This window comes from Narcine bancroftii, chromosome 10 (assembly GCF_036971445.1).
Source record: "Narcine bancroftii isolate sNarBan1 chromosome 10, sNarBan1.hap1, whole genome shotgun sequence".
Taxonomy (NCBI): domain Eukaryota; kingdom Metazoa; phylum Chordata; class Chondrichthyes; order Torpediniformes; family Narcinidae; genus Narcine; species Narcine bancroftii.
In genome coordinates this window covers 11,012,736-11,029,968 of record NC_091478.1, presented here as the reverse complement: position 1 = coordinate 11,029,968, position 17,233 = coordinate 11,012,736, and the positions used below count along the sequence as shown (strand labels likewise).

Genomic DNA, 17,233 nt, shown 5'->3' with positions numbered 1-17,233 from the left:
TTAAATGTTGGTCATTTCCTAAATGCTATAATACAAATTACTGACTTCTTTGTGTGAATTATAGCAAACAAATTCAGCTTCAGTATATTTTATTTTCACATTTCTATTCAAATCGTGGAAATAATATATATTTTATGTTTAATGAAATCTGAAGAAGGACAATTCATGCTTTGGTGAAGTTATTAGCTTGTACCCTAAACAAAATCAGGAAAAATGAGGGAATAGCTTAGTGACTTCCATTATATCAGTATATTTTCAGTATTTTTAATATTTTTCTGTTTTTAGATCTTTTGGTTTGGGGGCACAATTCTATTTTACTTTTTACTTATGGCAGCAAAAAATTTCTTCATTTCATAACACCAACTAATTTGCCTCATTCTCTCCCATCCTGCTTTATAACCACGGTGACCTAATCTTGCAAAATGCAGATTGATTTCTTTTGTCCTTTTTAAAAATTTTTCTTATTTTATTTCTCCTCAATGGATTCTCCGCACCAGGCTGGTGAACAGGTGAGTTTCCATTTCCTGGCTACTGGTCGGTTCATGAAACCACTGCTAATTTTCCCCTACTCTTATGCCAGTTGCCCTATTCCTATATTTGGTGCTTCCCACCTGAAGCACAATTAAGTTATATGCATCTGGCTGTAAAGCAACTGTATTTTCACGAGTGAAATACATTGGATCCAGTGTTTTACATCACCATCTGATTTTGTTCGCTATCTGTAGAAACAACTAACCTTTTCTGTGTTGATTTTAAGCCCATGAGCCCCTAAACAGATATTTCATCAGATTTCTTTGGACAAGGCTGAAGTTTTTGAATCTTACATTTAACCCTAACCCTATAATAACAAAATATAAATCATTGGTTTACTTCAAATTCCCCCTTTTTCCTTAAAGATTTATTGCCAATTAATAGATTTTTGATTGCTCATATCTGCTAAAAGGGGCAACATAGTCTGTACAAATTGATGGGGACGCTTGAGCAATTTTATTTCATTTTTCTATAAATGGTCCTTCTCCTCTCAATTTTCTACCAGTGGCCACATTGACACCTTATTTTAATTAGGTGAGTTTACTAGAGGTATGTGTGGGGGAAAGATCAGCAGGAAAATAGTCCCTCCCTTTATCACTGAGCTCAATAGACGCATTTGTAACACAAATTCTTTTTTTTTTAAAATAAACTCCTGCACACACCTCAAGGTATTTTTATTTGAATTCTGAATTGAATATTAAAGTTTGAATGTCATAAGACCAGATTAAATTTGAACAATTTTTTATTATATTTAACAATTCAAAGTGTAGAAAAGCAGAGTTCAGTACAAATTCACCATAGTTAAGAAGTAGTCTCTGCCATCTTACTGTCTTTTACCCTCATGTAATTGCAATTAACATCATGAACTTTTAATGTTGGAGGATGTTATGTTTATTTCAATGCAGGATTGATGTGGACATTAACCAGAGTACAGGTCGAGTACCCCTTATCCAAAACATTTGGAACCAGGCGTTTTTCATTTCTTGGGGTTTTTTCTGGATTTTGGAACAATAGAACAAAGCAACACAGTAGCATCAGCGAAATACCTGCATCAGTTGTTAAACAGAAACAACGGCAGGCTTTTTGAGCACCAATGTGATGTCATAAATGGAAAATTCACATGAAATAATGTTTAGTACTTACCAAAAAAACTTGATCTCAGCTTACTTAGTGGTATCTGCAGGTCTTTTTGACATTTTCAACTATATCTTCATGCACCATAGGTCTTGTTGTTACCAAATGGTTGTCCAGAGAGCATCAGAGCTCCCCCCCATGGACAAGGCAGGTGCTGATTTTTTTTTTCAATGTGTTTTCAGTTTTTGAATCTTTTTGGTCTTTGGATAAGGGGTTTCAACCTGTACTACAACCTATCCTCTGCAGATTATATGCTTAAGATTTTTAAAAAATCACAATTGGAAACATATTAATCTTCATCTTGTTGGTTATTCTTTGTCTGTCGAGCAAACAATAATTCAGAGGTTTCCATTTCTGATTTCTCAATTTCTTTCTTCAGATGATTACCTAGGGAGTTCAAATTAATGCATAATGCTTTTCCTAATTTTTTAAAAATTCCTTTCTTAATTTTTACAGCATTTTGCCAGTACTGATTATTCCCTGATCTCATATTTGTATTGTTGACTTTTTTTCAAAATGTGCACCCTTTGCTATGTTTTGGCAACTCTAACCCTTTTTGAAGAGACCATCCTGTTGCTGAGCTGTATTACTTCTGATTTTGATGCCTTATCCAAATTTCCATATTCCACAGTGACAAGAGTTCTGTCTGATTCAAATTAAAAATATGCACAATTTCAACCAAAGTTCCCAAATAGCAAGAATGGAAACCCTGACTCTAAGGCACGTTGAAGCACAAATGTGCTGGTTCTTATCTGGATTTTTATTTGACCCCATTTCTCCTTCATGTTCTGCTTGTGAGCCTTGTTGACAGGTTCGAAGTTCCACAGGAAATATGCACTTTTTTTAGGAAAAATATTAGACCTTTTGCAAATTTCCTTCCTGTAATTTTTCCCACCTTTCATGTGTATGTAGGAAAACTGACATTTGCAGCTTGATGAACGATGATAAGAATGGATCTTTCATAATTTTAATCTTGAAAAATGCTATAAGAACAGAAGTTGGATCATTTGTAGTTTGATATCCTTACACAGATCACAGAATTTCTATAATCTAATGGGCCCTTTGGATTACCCATTTGCTTCAATTTGTATGTCAGGGAGGACACAAAAAGAGGTAAATGACTGGCAATACAGCCATTTAGTTTCATAATGTTACATAACCCATGGCAAAGAAATGCTTTCTTCTGCACATACATTGTTTTCAAAAAAATCATTATCTACATAAGGCTAACTGGTTACAGTGAGAAGAGCTGAACTATCCAGATAATCATTATCTACATAAGGCTAACTGGTTACAGTGAGAAGAGCTGAACTATCCAGATAATCATTATCTACATAAGGCTAACTGGTTACAGTGAGAAGAGCTGAACTATACAGATAAAGGTCCTTCATATGACATTTTATGTGTTAATTAGCCAATTTCAGTTCATTTCACTAGAAAAGCATTCACAAAATAGATAAAAGTTAAGCTTCTGGATGAGAATCCAGAAGGCTCAAGCTAATATTTACATCCTGAAAAAAAAATTTAATCCCTTAACAGTCAGAAAGATTTAAGTTCATGTAATTAAAGAAATATAGATTTTTTTTAAAATATTCTTAAACTATGAATTTCTGGATTTTTGTCAGAACTGATTTGGTTTGTTGATGTCTCTCAAGGAAGGAGATCTGCCATTCTTATCCATTTTGGCCTATATGTGACTATATTTTCCACAGATCAATGAGAATTAAAGATGGACAATAAATGCCAGCACACTCAGCAATTTATAAAGAAATATAAAAAGAATCTTTATGAATTAATTTTGATATGAATCTGATTTATTAAAGGGATTATGATTCATTTATTAGCCTAGTTCACCAAATTTACATTAAATATGTTTCTGCTTTGGACAGAAAGGTCAGTATTTTAATTAATTTAATTGTTTGAAAGAAACTAATCTCTCAACAGAAGTGAGCAAAGTGTGAGACCATTCTACAATATATTTAATTTGCTTTTATTTGATGTAGAATATGAAGGTGCACCTTTGGCCATAATGAATGCTGGAAAGACCTGTGATGATGTCTTCACCTTTTAAGTAACATAGCAGCCAAATTTTATAATCATGGGACCATTTCTGACATGCAACATTTTAAACTTATCATTTTGCTTCATAATTTTTGATTGCATTGAGTGCAAAAGAAAGATACATCTCTCCTGCCCATAATAGGGCAGAAAAAAGATTTGGAAGTTATACCTTGAACATTTTCCTTATCCATATCTGTTGTGTACACAAATATATCTTGTGCAATTGATAATTCAGAGACTGGGTATATTTTATTGAAAATCACATTATCTTATTGATTAGAAGTGTTCTTTCTTGATAAAACTTGTTGACTTAATCTACTCTATGGTAAAGGAAACAAGATTTCATTGTTCACTGTCCAATTTCTCAAATACTTACCTTTTTTTTATTTGGTGCACCATTAGGTTCCTTGTCCAAATCTGTGCTGTGTGCTTTAATCTTTTCAATGTGCTATGGATTACTATAATTACAATTTATCATATTAGTATATTGCTGAGTTTCTCTAAAAGTACATTTGCCAATTAGAAATGAGAATATGTAAAGAAATTACTGTTGTTATGTTTCCTCACTCATGTTTGGTATTGTTGTTTTGGCATTAGGATAATAAATGCACTTCTGAAATAAATTACCCAAAAAAATTGTTTTATTTCACCAGTTTGTTTTTTTGGAGATGTCGTTTAGAATTGTGTCCTTTAAAATGTCATGATACGAGTTTTGTTTTCCACAGAAGACGATCATAGAGAAAAGTCTATCTCCCATCACACTATACAACAGCTAATAATGGAAAAAGACCAGGCCTTGTCAGATCTGAACTCTGTGGAGAAATCTTTAGCTGACCTCTTCAGGAGATACGAGAAAATGAAGGACGTGTTAGAGGGGTTCCGAAAGGTGGGTTTGTTAAGATAGTATTAAATTTTAACCTAAATTTAGACATACAGCACAGTAACAGTCCCTTTTGGCCCACAAGCCCGTGCTACCCAATTACACACAATTGACCTACAACCCACAGAATGTTTTTGAATGGTGGGAGGAAACTGAAGCACCTGGAGGAAACCAACACAGACAAGGGGAGTATGTAGAAACTCTTTGGATAAGTATTTCAGAATGTAAAAGATAATAAGGTCACAAACAATTTGTTTTCAAAATTAGTAGTCAGTTTTCACTGATATTTCGGTTCTTGCAGAAATCTCGTCTATATCATCTTTAAACTATTTAAAATGTTTATTAAGAGTTGTTCCTTCTTGAAAAATATTTGGCTGTCCATCACTGTTGCTTAATACCAGAGATTCTGTGGATCAACCTGAGTCATGAACAGCCATAGGCAAGAGAAAACACTTTTCACAAAGGTCACATGGAGGGCATGGTTAACAGAGTGGTTAGAGCAATTCGAATCTAGCATTGTCCGTAAGGAGTTTGTATGTTCTCCCCATGTCTGCATGGATTTCTTCTGAGTGCTCTGGTTTCCTCCCAACCTTCAGAATGTACTGGGGTGATTGGTTAATTGACGTATTTGAGCAGCACTGGCTCATGGGCTGGAAGGGCCTGTTCCCGTGCTGTACGACTATATGTCTAAATTAAATGATCTTTGTGTGCAACTTTCTTCAAAGTAGGTGGTGTATATCATTGTTTCTTTGCAAATTTTCCTTTAATTTTGCCATTGAAGTACAGATTTCCTTAGCTTGATCAGTATGTAAAATTAAATTTAAAGTGTGTTTAAAGCTATTACTTATCAAGGTCTTCCTAAAAGGCTACTTTGAGGATACATATTTTCTTGTGTATTCATTCTGATCTTCAGGGAAATTAATTATTTTTGGCAGAATGAGGAAGTTTTGAAGAAATGTGCCCAAGAATACCTTGCCCGAGTGAAGAAGGAAGAACAGCGCTATCATGCTCTCAAAATCCACGCAGAGGAGAAGCTTGACAAGTAAAGACTTTTTTCTTACTGTAATAACTAGTGGCTCTTTAGGCTTATGACACAATTGTTGAAATTAGTGGTGAACATGTACCGGTAATTTGTCTTTCATCAATAAATGCAATTAATGACATAGATATAACAGTACATGATTAGACCCAGTGTAAGGAGTTCCTTTGAATTATATTACAGGCGAACTGATAGTGTTAGAATTTTAACATTTTCAATTATCTTATGTTTTCAATATGTTCTGTTGTAATATTTTGTTTTTTGATATCACTTTACGTTTTGATATCCTTAATAACGGCGAACAGTTTTTGAATGGAACATTCAGAATTTTACTTTACCACTATTCTCAGGTGGCTTAACTGTGGTTGGGATTTGTTCTGCCATCCCCTCACTACCCATGACACCTCCCACATCCACAATATCCTTTATGATGCCATTTTTATTTAGGAAGACATTCTGTTACTATTCAGGCCCCAGTTGTTAGGGATCAGGTCAGCTCTTTCAGCATGTTCCAGCCAAAGCAAGTGAGAACTTATGGTCAGCAGCAAGCTTGGGAAGCTCAGCACTGACCACATCTTCTGGCCCATATATAGGTAAAGGGGAAAAGATGAAAAATGTATATGATGGAGCTGATTATATAACATTGTTCAAGTTTATTGTCACATTTATACTTGGTACAGTGAGAAGGGTTCTAATGCAAAGCAGTGGCTTGACAGGCAATATGCACATAATAAAACATTATGAGGAACTTAAATTGATGTCTTCAAACTGAAAAACCATTTTAATTTAGAGCAAACGCTGAGATTGCCCAAGTACGTGCCAAGTCCAAATCAGAGCAGACAGCCTTTCAAGCCAGTTTGCGGAAGGAACAGATGAAAGTGGAGTCATTGGAGAGAACTTTGGAACAGAAGGTAATTCAATGTTTTTAAAGTGAATGCCTTTTCAACATTTAAATTAGCAAGACTGGATTTTTAGATCTGCCACATTCCCTGATTCTTTACACCTGTTCAATGATTTCACATATGAGGGAACTCATGCATGTTTGAACTTTAGACATTATGAATCATTGCACTTGCATGAGATCCTCAACTAATTCAGTTTTCATTATTATATGGAGTGCACTGATCTAACAATGCAAGCATACTCCCCAATTTAAGTGCCATAGAAATCAACATTGCAAAGTTAAATTGGAGTACAGGCACAAGAGATGGCGATTGGCATTGAAGTGTTCTTTACCTGAATGTATCAGTCTGGTTGAAGAAAGAGAAAAGGTTGCCCTCGTTTTGCTCTAATCTTCCACACTTGTCTAAATCCATGGCTAGGAGTATACAGTATCTGATAAGGCAAGTAAGCAGGTAGGACCAAGTACCAGAAGTCAATATGGTGTGAGGTACCTCTTAGCTCCTCAGGATCTCCTGCAGTGCTTTGTACAATTTAATTCTCCAGTAAGCTATGGTGAGAGACACTGGAGGATTAAGATTACGAAGAGGTTGTACATAGGTGCCTCCTTTTTAGCTTGGAAATTTTACCCTTTTAATTAATACTTCACTATTTTATAACTAGAAATCACAAGCAGTAATCACAGAACATATAAAATACCTACTTTCACCCAACCATTAGTTGGTTTTCTCCAAAACAGAATTCTTATTAGCAAATATTTCTTGATCTTTTTATTGCTACTTTTTAAAGTGAAGACTACATACATTTTCTGAGAATGACCATGAACAGAAATCTGCATCTTGAGGGTGGTGATTTAAAAGTGGCACATGGTGTTCCCCCTCTTAAGCTTGGAAAAATGTACATTCAATGTGTTTTTGATTTATTTTTCAGAATAAGGAAGTAGAAGAACTGACAAAAATCTGTGATGAACTGATTGCCAAAATGGGGAAGAGTTAATGTTGCTTTTTTTTAATAGTTTTGATTGATAATGGGGAAATACTGAGTGCAATAAAGCCAGTGGTGCAGTCATGTTGGCTGACCTATGTGGACATTGTGGTTTACACCACATTTTAATGCACTATTTCTCTTTCCAGTGAGGTCAGTTTAATGTATGTAGCAATCAAATGGACCTTGCAAGTTTTCCTTTTACTTTCTGCTGTATTGTTGTATGGCACATGGCAAGTTGATGTAAGACAACCTGTATCAGGGAGATTGGTCCTTTAATGGCTCAATATGTTTTAGGTATTTTGGTTCTTTTTATGGGTTCCCATCTACTGTCTTTTAAAGTTTCAATATACTGTACATTAAATTACTGCAAGAAAAGTCTTGCCAATTTTCAGTGAAGCCTTAAGAATCTAGACTTGATCTGCATAATGAATTTGTAAAAATGCATGTGTCAATTCAGTTCTCTATTGTAAATAAAATTTAGTTTAAAATCACAATTGCTGTTTTTTTTTAAATGATTCCTTTGTTTTCAGAGCAGTCTAAACAAAATTAGCTCTTCAGATGAAATCTTATTACAATATTTGAGGGGGCTACAATTTTTAAGACTCAGCAAAGTTTGTTGCTTTGATATTATAATGTATGTTTTCAGATTGAAGTAAAAAAAATTTTGTATGTTGGACCTGAGAAGAAAAGGTATGTATATTTATTCACACTGCTGTTTTCGACTCACACCCATCTCAGTTTTGCTGTACAACTCAGTTTCTAAAGCAATAAAGATGTGAGATGATTTGAGCTGATTGCCACTTGCCATTGCTTTTGACATTTACTACCATGTACAGATTGGAATTCGAGGAATATATGCTTCAATTACATGGTTCCCTTGGTTCACATTTTCTCACCATTTTACTACGGTGCAAACCTTTCAATCTTATTGGAAGATAATATCGTGTTAGGATAAACGAATCACCATTTTCTTCTTTTGATCAACTCCACAGCCCATTTTTCAAATCACAAAAAACAAGATATTCACAGATCTCCACAACAGGCAACCCTACCCAAAATCATCTTGACTGCTTATCACTGCCACTGTTTGCCACTGTTTCCCTTGTATCAAACTGATTTCTTTCTGTAACTCTGCACTCAGCACTTGTTTTATTTACTGACTTATATTTGGGGTGATGTGTTGGATTGCATGCAAATCAAACCTTTTCAATGTAGATTTTCAATACACCTGACAATAAACTTTACCTTGAACCTGTGCCTGATTGTCTCCAGAGTGGGATCTTCTCTTTTCCTTCTTTGCCTTTATCCTGAAGTCTTCCTCTTCTCTCCCCACACCATTCTATCTCCATTCTGGTTCCCAACACCTCTTTGCAATTTCCACTTTGTGCAATGGAGCAAAATTGTGGGGGAAGTCAGTATTTCAAAGTGGTGGTAAATAATAGATTATTGTATTAGAAGGAGCAGGTTAAAATGTGCCTTTTCACATCTATTCCATCATTTTTCAGGATCTTCTCCCTCAATACCATCTGCCTGCATTTATCCACACATGACTTCATTCTCTGATTCAGTAAATCTATTGGTCTCTGTTTTAATGAACTCAATAACAGCCTCTTCAACCCTCCATGGTAGAGAATGCTAAAGATCCATTAGCCTTTGAGTGGAAAAATTACTTTTCATCCCATTCCTAAATAGTTTTTTGCTTATTCTGAGTCTGTGACCTGTTCTGGTCTTCAGCCAAGGAAAGCACTCCCTTTGCATCCAGCCTGTGAGTACTTTATAAGTTTAAATCAATTGGAACAGCTCTCATTCATACTACTGCAAGTAAGGCCAGTTTCAGTTTATTGGGTACTACCCATTTATGGAAACTTTCATGTAGATTTGTGGATCATCGTTAAAAGCAGCAACAGAGGGGAAGAGAAAATTAATCCAGAACTTAGAGCTTGGTAATGTAATAATCAAGGGGCCTTTGGTCCTCGCATTAAATTACCAGCTATATGCTGGATTAAAATATTCAACCCTAGTTAATAATGTTAAATATAGTATATGGTAGTCACAAAACCCTGCCAGACTATGGAACCATTTCAGTATCAAAATCTGAAAAATAGCAGTACAATCAAATGCAGTACAATTGATACGAATCTCCATGCGGGGTTAAATATTACCGGTAAATATAGCATATTCATAGAAATAGGTGTCAAGTATATCCATTTACTAGATGGATGTTTGCCAGTGATGGGTTTTGTAAAGGATTTTATGAAACCACAGACAAATTAGTGCGTCGGGTAGCAAGGCAGACAATTAAATTTTTAGTCAAATTTTGGGTGATGTATTTCTCTGATACTCTGGGTAGAGATACAGGAGGATCAGTGCCAGCACCACCAGGCTGAGGAACAGCTTCTTCCTGCAGGCAGTGAGAATATTGAACGACCAAAGGAACTGCTCACATTAACAATCCAAGACTCTCATCTGTACAACATAATATAGAGCAATGGTAAGGCCAAATTGTGTGCAGGTTTGATCGCCAGATTATAGGAAGGATGTCAACAAAATAGAGAGAGTGCAGTGAAGATTTACAAGAATGTTGCCTGGATTTCAGGGTTTGAGTTATAGGGAAATGTTAAACAGGCTAAGTCTTTACTCCCTGAAGGGTAGAAGATTGAGGGGTGATTTGATAGAGGTATTTAAAATTATGAGGGGGACAGATAAGAGTAAATGTGGACAGGCTTTTTCCATTGAGAGTGGGGGAGATTCAAACAAGAGGACATGGATTGAGATTGAAGAGAGCAAAGTATAGGGGAAACGGGAGGGGGAATTTCTTCTCTCAGAGGGTGGTGGGAGTGTGGAATGAGCTTCCGGCTAAAGTGATAGTTGCAGGCTCGATTTTAATATTTAAGGAAAAGTTGGATAGGTCTGTGGACGAGGGGGGTACAGAAGGTATGGGGTGGGTGTGGGCCATTTGGACTAGGTGGGAGAAAATGTTTGGCATGGACTAGAAGGGCTGAACTGGCCTGTTTCTATGCTGCAATTGTTATATGGTTATATGGTATAACATACATATATATATATTTTTATAGCTAAAATACTTGTTCTCCATATGTTTGTATTGTCTGTATGTGTGTTATGCCTGGTTATGTGTCGGCATGTTTTGCATTGAGGACCAGAGAACACTGTCTCGTTGGGTTGTACTTGTACAATCAGATGACAATAAACATGACTTGATTTTTGTGGAAAATAAAATAATGGGTGTAACAATCAGAAATGGAAAGAAAATGTTGATAATTGCTCAAATATATAATTTCTCAAATAGCTGTTGGAAAAATTTAATAGTTAGGAGGTGAGAAACATTTAACTTTTGGATAGTTGATCAATTATATACAAAGAATACTGCAAATGTATTATTCTATAATTATACAAGAGGAAGAAAATAGGCCATAAAGGAATCCAATTATACTTTTGCCTTATGTGGAACTGAATGAACAAATATATTGTAACAGATTGTTATTTTATATTGTATAAAGATATGTTTTAAAGGAGATAAATAATGACAAGTTTTTTAGTGTAAGTCACAAAAAGATAGAAGCACCAAAACAGATTTCATTTAAAATGCCGGAGCTCTGCTCAAGCCAGACAGTCCAGGCTCTGAGTGCCTTTGCAAAAACTTTGAAGAAGGCCTATAGAGACTTCACAAGTAGGTGTTAATTGGAGGAATGGATTATTGTTTTGGAAAACAGAAGAACGAACTCAGAAGATTGGGTCCGATGCTGCAGTCTGAATGCAGTTTGCCGTTCGAAGAGGGTCATGTGGTTTTCTCTGAGAGAGAGAGTGTGTGTGAGAGAGAGAGAATTCAGTTCTACAGTTCAGCAGCAACACCTGGGACTGGAACAGAACAATCTGACAAGCTTGTGGAAAAAACATTTTGAAGACGGGTTTTGAGTTCTTAGTTCAGCCAGGACAAAGGCCTTGTGGTCCAGACAAGAGGAGAGGACTGGCTGCGTAATGTCTCACTTGAAATAAGGGAAACAAGAAGGAACTCTTGTGACCTGAAAGAAAAAGGTTATCATCTGGAAAACCCTGATGGGGCAAGTTTCTTCGGCAAGACACTGAAGTGGCTGATCAGAAGGAATTAGTTGGTGTCCTCTCTCTCTTTCTGAAAACCGACAAGAACCTTCCATTTACCTTTCAAGCACCACAGCCTGATGAACTTTATAAATGTTCAATTCTGTGCACAATATAAGAAGTGCCTGATACCAGGGAACTTGGAGGAGTGAGAAATGAGATTGGACTGTGAATCAAAGAACTTTTCTGAACTTGCGCACACCCACATTACAAACACGTGCGCTTAGAATTAAGTTAATAGTGATAAGTTCAAGTTTGATCCTGTTTTCATGTTTAAAGGTAATTAAAAGCAACTTTTGTTATTTGTCTTGGTGAATTTCTGTTGCTCCTGGGTTTTGGGGTCATGACATTATGAATCATTAAGATTGCAATGGAGACATTTGCAGGATGGATTCAACGGAATCGGGCCAGATGGAGAAAGCTGCAGGAGCTATATGATTGTAGAGCTTGAGTGTTCTTTTTTTAAAATAGGAGAAACTATTTCTGTGGGCTTTGGAATTAATGCAAAGGGAGCATGGTGTGAGGATTGGATTTTCTGTACCTGGACTGCAAGCCAACTTCAGAACACACATGAACGTGTTCTGGATTTCAACGCCTCTATTAAAAGTAGAAACAAAAAAAAAACCCAGAATACTGGAGCATTGATGGGGGAGAAGAAGGAATAATATGCAAAATAAAGCCAGGCTTCTTGCAAAGAGAGCGAATAAAAAAAAGAAATTGATGCCTCAGATCAGTGACAGCTCCCTGTGCTGCATTTTCTGGCGTCCTGGACCCTCCATTCCCCGCCAATGCGTCCCAGGCCTCAGTTCCAGACTGTGCGCCCCCCCCCCCCCCCCCCTTGCTTCAATCCCCCGACGGTTCCAACTCGGACCCTGATCGAGCCGGCCTTGGGATGTGACCCCCACCCCCCCATCCCCAGTCCCGCCCGCGGAGCAGCGGCCGCAAGCGTCAGCCCGCGACCCTGGGGTTTCCATAGCGACCGCGTCGCCGGTCGCCCCTGGCGACCAGTATCCGGCGTGGCCTGGACGCTCAGGCCGACGGTGGGAGGCGGCCAAGTGGGCTCGCTTGCCGGAGGGGCTGAGTGAAAAGGAAACCCGAGGAGGAGGAGGGGCCCGGGCAGCGCCATGAGCCGGGAGTCGAGGCCCGCCGTGCCCCGCCCGGACACTCGGCAGCAGCGGCCGACCGACAGTCCGAGGCCTCGCACCAATCTGAACGGCCGCTCGCCGTAAGTCGAGTGTTTCGCAGCGGACGGGGCTTTGGTCCTTCGCAGCAATCGGCGGGATGAAAAGAAACACAAAATACACGAGAGAGATACAGTAAATTGTCCTCATGCTATCAGAACAGTGTACGGGGGGTGGGGGGTAGGATGGGCTGGGGGGGTAGGATGGGCTGGGGGGGTAGGATGGGCTGGGGGGTAGGATGGGCTGGGGGGGTAGGATGGGCTGGGGGGGTAGGATGGGCTGGGGGGGTAGGATGGGCTGGGGGGGTAGGATGGGCTGGGGGGTAGGATGGGCTGGGGGGGTAGGATGGGCTGGGGGGGGTAGGATGGGCTGGGGGGGGAGGATGGGCTGGGGGGGGTAGGATGGGCTGGGGGGTAGGATGGGCTGGGGGGGTAGGATGGGCTGGGGGGGGTAGGATGGGCTGGGGGGGTAGGATGGGCTGGGGGGGTAGGATGGGCTGGGGGGGGTAGGATGGGCTGGGGGGGGTAGGATGGGCTGGGGGGGGTAGGATGGGCTGGGGGGGGGAGGATGGGCTGGGGGGGTAGGATGGGCTGGGGGGGTAGGATGGGCTGGGGGGGTAGGATGGGCTGGGGGGGGTAGGATGGGCTGGGGGGGTAGGATGGGTGAGTAGGGGTGGGGTGAGATGGGGTGGGGTGGGATGGGGTGGGGTGAGGGGGGTGATGGGGTGGGGTGAGATGGGGTGAGATGGGGGTGGGGTGAGATGGGATGGGGTGGGGGAGTGGGATGGGGGTGGGGTGAGATGGGATGGGGTGGGGGTGGGATGGGATGGGGAAGGGGTGAGATGGGGTGGGGTGAAGGGGGTGATGGGATGGGGTGAGGGGGATGGGATGGGGTGGGGTGGGGGGGAGGTCAAGAGTTGGATCACTGTTGGATAGAAACTCAGCTCAATCTGCCCAGGGATTGTTAGGAATGGGCGATCCGTGCACTTTGTTGCCGACATTTGTTAAGCTTAAAATGATAGACTCTGTTCCTGGATGCAAGTACACTACACTTCTAAAAGATACCAGTTCTTTCTTGGAGCTCAGGCTGTTCCGTGAACAAACCCATTCCTCGGTGTTTTCAAGCCCTCAATTTTTCTGAGGCAACAAGGGCCAGAACTGATGTGAAATCTTAAAAGTGCTCCTCCTCTCTGGAATCTCAAGGTTGAACAAAAGGAAGAACAGCATGCTTTTAATCTACTGAACAGATATTTCATCGTCTCGGATGAGGCTGGTGGACAAATGCATGCAAACTCTTCAATTTGTCCAATTTTCAATCTTGGGATTTGTTTGAATAATAGCTTTCGAATTTCTCTGGAAAATATTAAAGTTTGGTCTAGCAGATGCAAATAAATCTAGAGAAATATATATACATGTCAAAATGAATTAAATAAATTATTAATTGGAAATGCAGCATGCTTGAGAAATTATAATGCCAAATGAATCATAAGTTTTCTTTCACTTCAGTTTTGTATTTATTAATCTGTGGGAATGAGATTGTCAAATGTGGGATTTTGGAACCAAGATCTAAATATTTAATGTCTTCAGAAGCCAAATAGAGATCTGGGGAATCCACCTTACTGGAACAGATTCCTGATTTTTATATTAACACAAAATGTCAACTGGAAGTTGCCAAAGTCTCATTCCAAAATATCACTTCACCCTCTCAATTTATTTACTAGCAAACCAAAAATCTTGCTTAAATCAGAAAATGATGGAATCTACCAGCAGGACAGGTAGCATCTGCGGAAAGAGATCCAATGAATTTCCTTAAATGCCGACTTGCTGTGAAGTCCCAGCATATTCTGTTTTAAAGTCAATTTCCAGCATGTTGTGTTTTGATTTACAGTATGTATATACTTATTTGAAAATGTTATTGTAGGACACAATATATGTGTACTTTTAAATGCAGATAAACCAGCAAGAGCAAATATTTTTTGTTAAAACTAACCTATAATTTCATTCTTTATGAATGGTTAATTGTATGTATATGCATTTTCATTGAATTCAAGACATTGTCTTCTATTGCATAGGTTTTCAGATGACAATTTCTGGTGTCTTGTTTGTTTGATGCCATGTTTGTTGAATCGATTCTGTTGCTGTGTACTGACGATAAAAAAAAATGTTTCTCTTGGTAATAAACTCGATCTGGAAAAAAGCATAGAATGGTCCAAGGATCTCCTTTGCTGGTTGTGCATCGGGACTTAAAGTGGGAATAGATCTTAAGCAAAGGTGGGCTTAATCACAGAATAATTAGATTAAGTAAGTATTTTTAAATTTCACACTTTATTTAAGTAATAATAGAAATGTCTTTTTTTTTCCTATCGCTTTGCCTATATAGTCTGGTGCAAAGTGATACAAGATTATGGAAATTCCTCTTGAATATAGTATGAAAGTAGGAAATTTAAAAAAAAACTGATGGATTATCCCATCACTGCTGGTTGAAGCATGTAATCAGGGTCTGAGAAATTCACACAAATAATTATCATTAGAAATGTGGGGAAACTGAAAATTAAGAGGAGGGGGTGTGAGATGTTAAAATTATTCCAAGCATATCCCTAGAATTTGCAGTCAGCAATGAAGGAATGGTAGCATGCTTTGAAGGAAGCTCCCGTGTACATATTAAAGGGTTTTCTTGAGGTCAACCTGTCCATTTCTTTGCCTTCTGACATTCAGTATCAGTTCAACAGGTCTCTCGTGTCCAACAACAGTGATGTTTCAAAAATTGCTGCACAGTTAATTTTACAAAAAGCACACTGGAAGTGGCACCAGGAATCAAAACGCTATTTCAGATGAACTTTTAAAAAATCCTGAATAACTTGTGGATCATGCATATAATTGAGATGGAAGTTTTTGTATAAAATATTATAAAGGACATGGACTTTAAAATGCTATTTATTTTGAAATATTTGCAAGGAAATTAAATATATCCCTATATAACAATTTTTTGGGGCCAGATGGTTAATTAATTTCAGTATAATTCAGATTACTGAAGCCGAAAATTGAACAGCTTGCAGAGATGTGATGAATCACTTGGGATTTCCATGATAAATTACCTGTCTTGAACATCTAAACTTTTTGCCACTTTCATGCTGTTGATGACAGTGAATGACAATTGTTTGCCTGGATTTCTAGCAAAATCCCAGACTCTGCAAGTTTCAGATATTGTATTTGGAAACAAGTTGCATGAAATGAGTTCCTCTATAGTACAGACTAATGTATGAAGTGATATTAAACAGAATATTTTGATTGGTTTATTGCACCAATTTCAAATAATTGTGTTAATAGGAATTGCATGACAGGAAAGCAAGTTTTTCATATTTTAACATTTGTGCACAAAAAATTTGTGTACAGTAGATCATCTCAGATGTCAAGATCCTGAGAAACAAATTGATTCATTGATTAGCAAAATGATATCAATTAGCTGCTGATGTTAATTGGCTCCAAATTCAATGATTGTTCTTCCCATCAGTTAATTTATATTTTGTACAGTGCCTCTATTGGCAAACTATGTGGGTTGAGAAATCTAATGGAAGTTCGTTGTATAGTGATGGCTGCCCCTTAGAGGTTAAGATAGTAAATTACTGATATCTTCAGGAGTGTGATGAAATAATTAGTTGCAGAAAACAGGAAGCCTTAATTTACATTGCCTCCATAAACCAATCTTGAGGGCATTTGTGACTGGTAAGATCTCAAAAGTGGAGTTGGGCTTTTATTTCCATAACTACAGTATTATTTGACTGACCTTGATGAAGAGGTTGGTTAATATTGTAGGCTAATAGTGATTCAGATGAAGTATTATCAAGCATTCTTTGTCTGCAATAAACAGAGTTTTATGAACATTGTGAATGTCACTATATTTCTTTATCCTTTTTGTTGCAGAACGACTTATTTATCACTATCTGATTTTCTACCACAAGTTCCGTATCAAACTCTGAAAGAGGTACATGAAGTTGGATTAAAATGTCTTCAAACATCTTTGTCTTCAGTTATATTTATGTAATTTAATTTAATTGATTGGGAGGAAATGAGTAAATATAAAATCAATAAGTAAGACCTTCTACAGGTATATAAAAAGGAAGAGGACCTGAAATAAACATTTGTTTCGTGGATGTTAAGACTAGTGAATAAGTAGTGGGAAAAGAGAAATAGAAGCGGCTTTAAATAATTATTTTTGATTGGTCTTCACAGTTGAAGACATTAAAACATTCAAATAATCAGTACATGGGCAACAGAAAGTGCAGCTGCCTATTGTCTCCAGCGAATCAGGTTCATTCTTGACTTCTGGAGCTGTCCTTGTGAATTGTGTACTTTCTCCCTTCCCTGTGCGGATTTCTCCAAGATGTTCCAATTTCCCTGGATGTAC

At 38.1% G+C, this 17,233-nt stretch overlaps 2 protein-coding genes across 11 annotated transcripts in view; both read left to right on the top strand.

Moving 5' to 3' along the window:
• The window catches only part of LOC138744158 (microtubule-associated protein futsch-like), a 210,573-nt gene extending 202,547 nt beyond the window's left edge, over nucleotides 1-8,026 (top strand). For all 6 annotated transcript variants that reach the window (XM_069899816.1, XM_069899815.1, XM_069899814.1 and 3 more), the window contains 4 exons: nucleotides 4,452-4,612; nucleotides 5,542-5,648; nucleotides 6,436-6,556; nucleotides 7,476-8,026. In XM_069899816.1, the coding sequence (XP_069755917.1) occupies nucleotides 4,452-4,612; nucleotides 5,542-5,648; nucleotides 6,436-6,556; nucleotides 7,476-7,541 (455 nt within the window). In that variant the 3' untranslated portion in view covers nucleotides 7,542-8,026. The remainder of the gene's footprint in view (nucleotides 1-4,451; nucleotides 4,613-5,541; nucleotides 5,649-6,435; nucleotides 6,557-7,475) is intronic.
• A 4,611-nt stretch (nucleotides 8,027-12,637) lies between these two features.
• btbd16 (BTB (POZ) domain containing 16) overlaps nucleotides 12,638-17,233 on the top strand; it is a 70,248-nt gene continuing 65,652 nt past the window's right edge. Inside the window, exons 1-3 of one of the 5 annotated variants that reach the window (XM_069899821.1) lie at nucleotides 12,783-12,873; nucleotides 15,027-15,129; nucleotides 16,750-16,810. Coding sequence is in view for 3 of the 5 variants with exons in the window: in XM_069899820.1 (XP_069755921.1) it covers nucleotides 12,773-12,873; nucleotides 16,750-16,810 (162 nt within the window). In the remaining 2 variants the exon portion in view is untranslated. Of the gene's footprint in view, nucleotides 12,874-15,026; nucleotides 15,130-16,749; nucleotides 16,811-17,233 lie in introns of all 5 variants that reach the window. The other 4 variants (XM_069899823.1, XM_069899820.1, XM_069899818.1 and 1 more) reach the window with 4 other exon arrangements.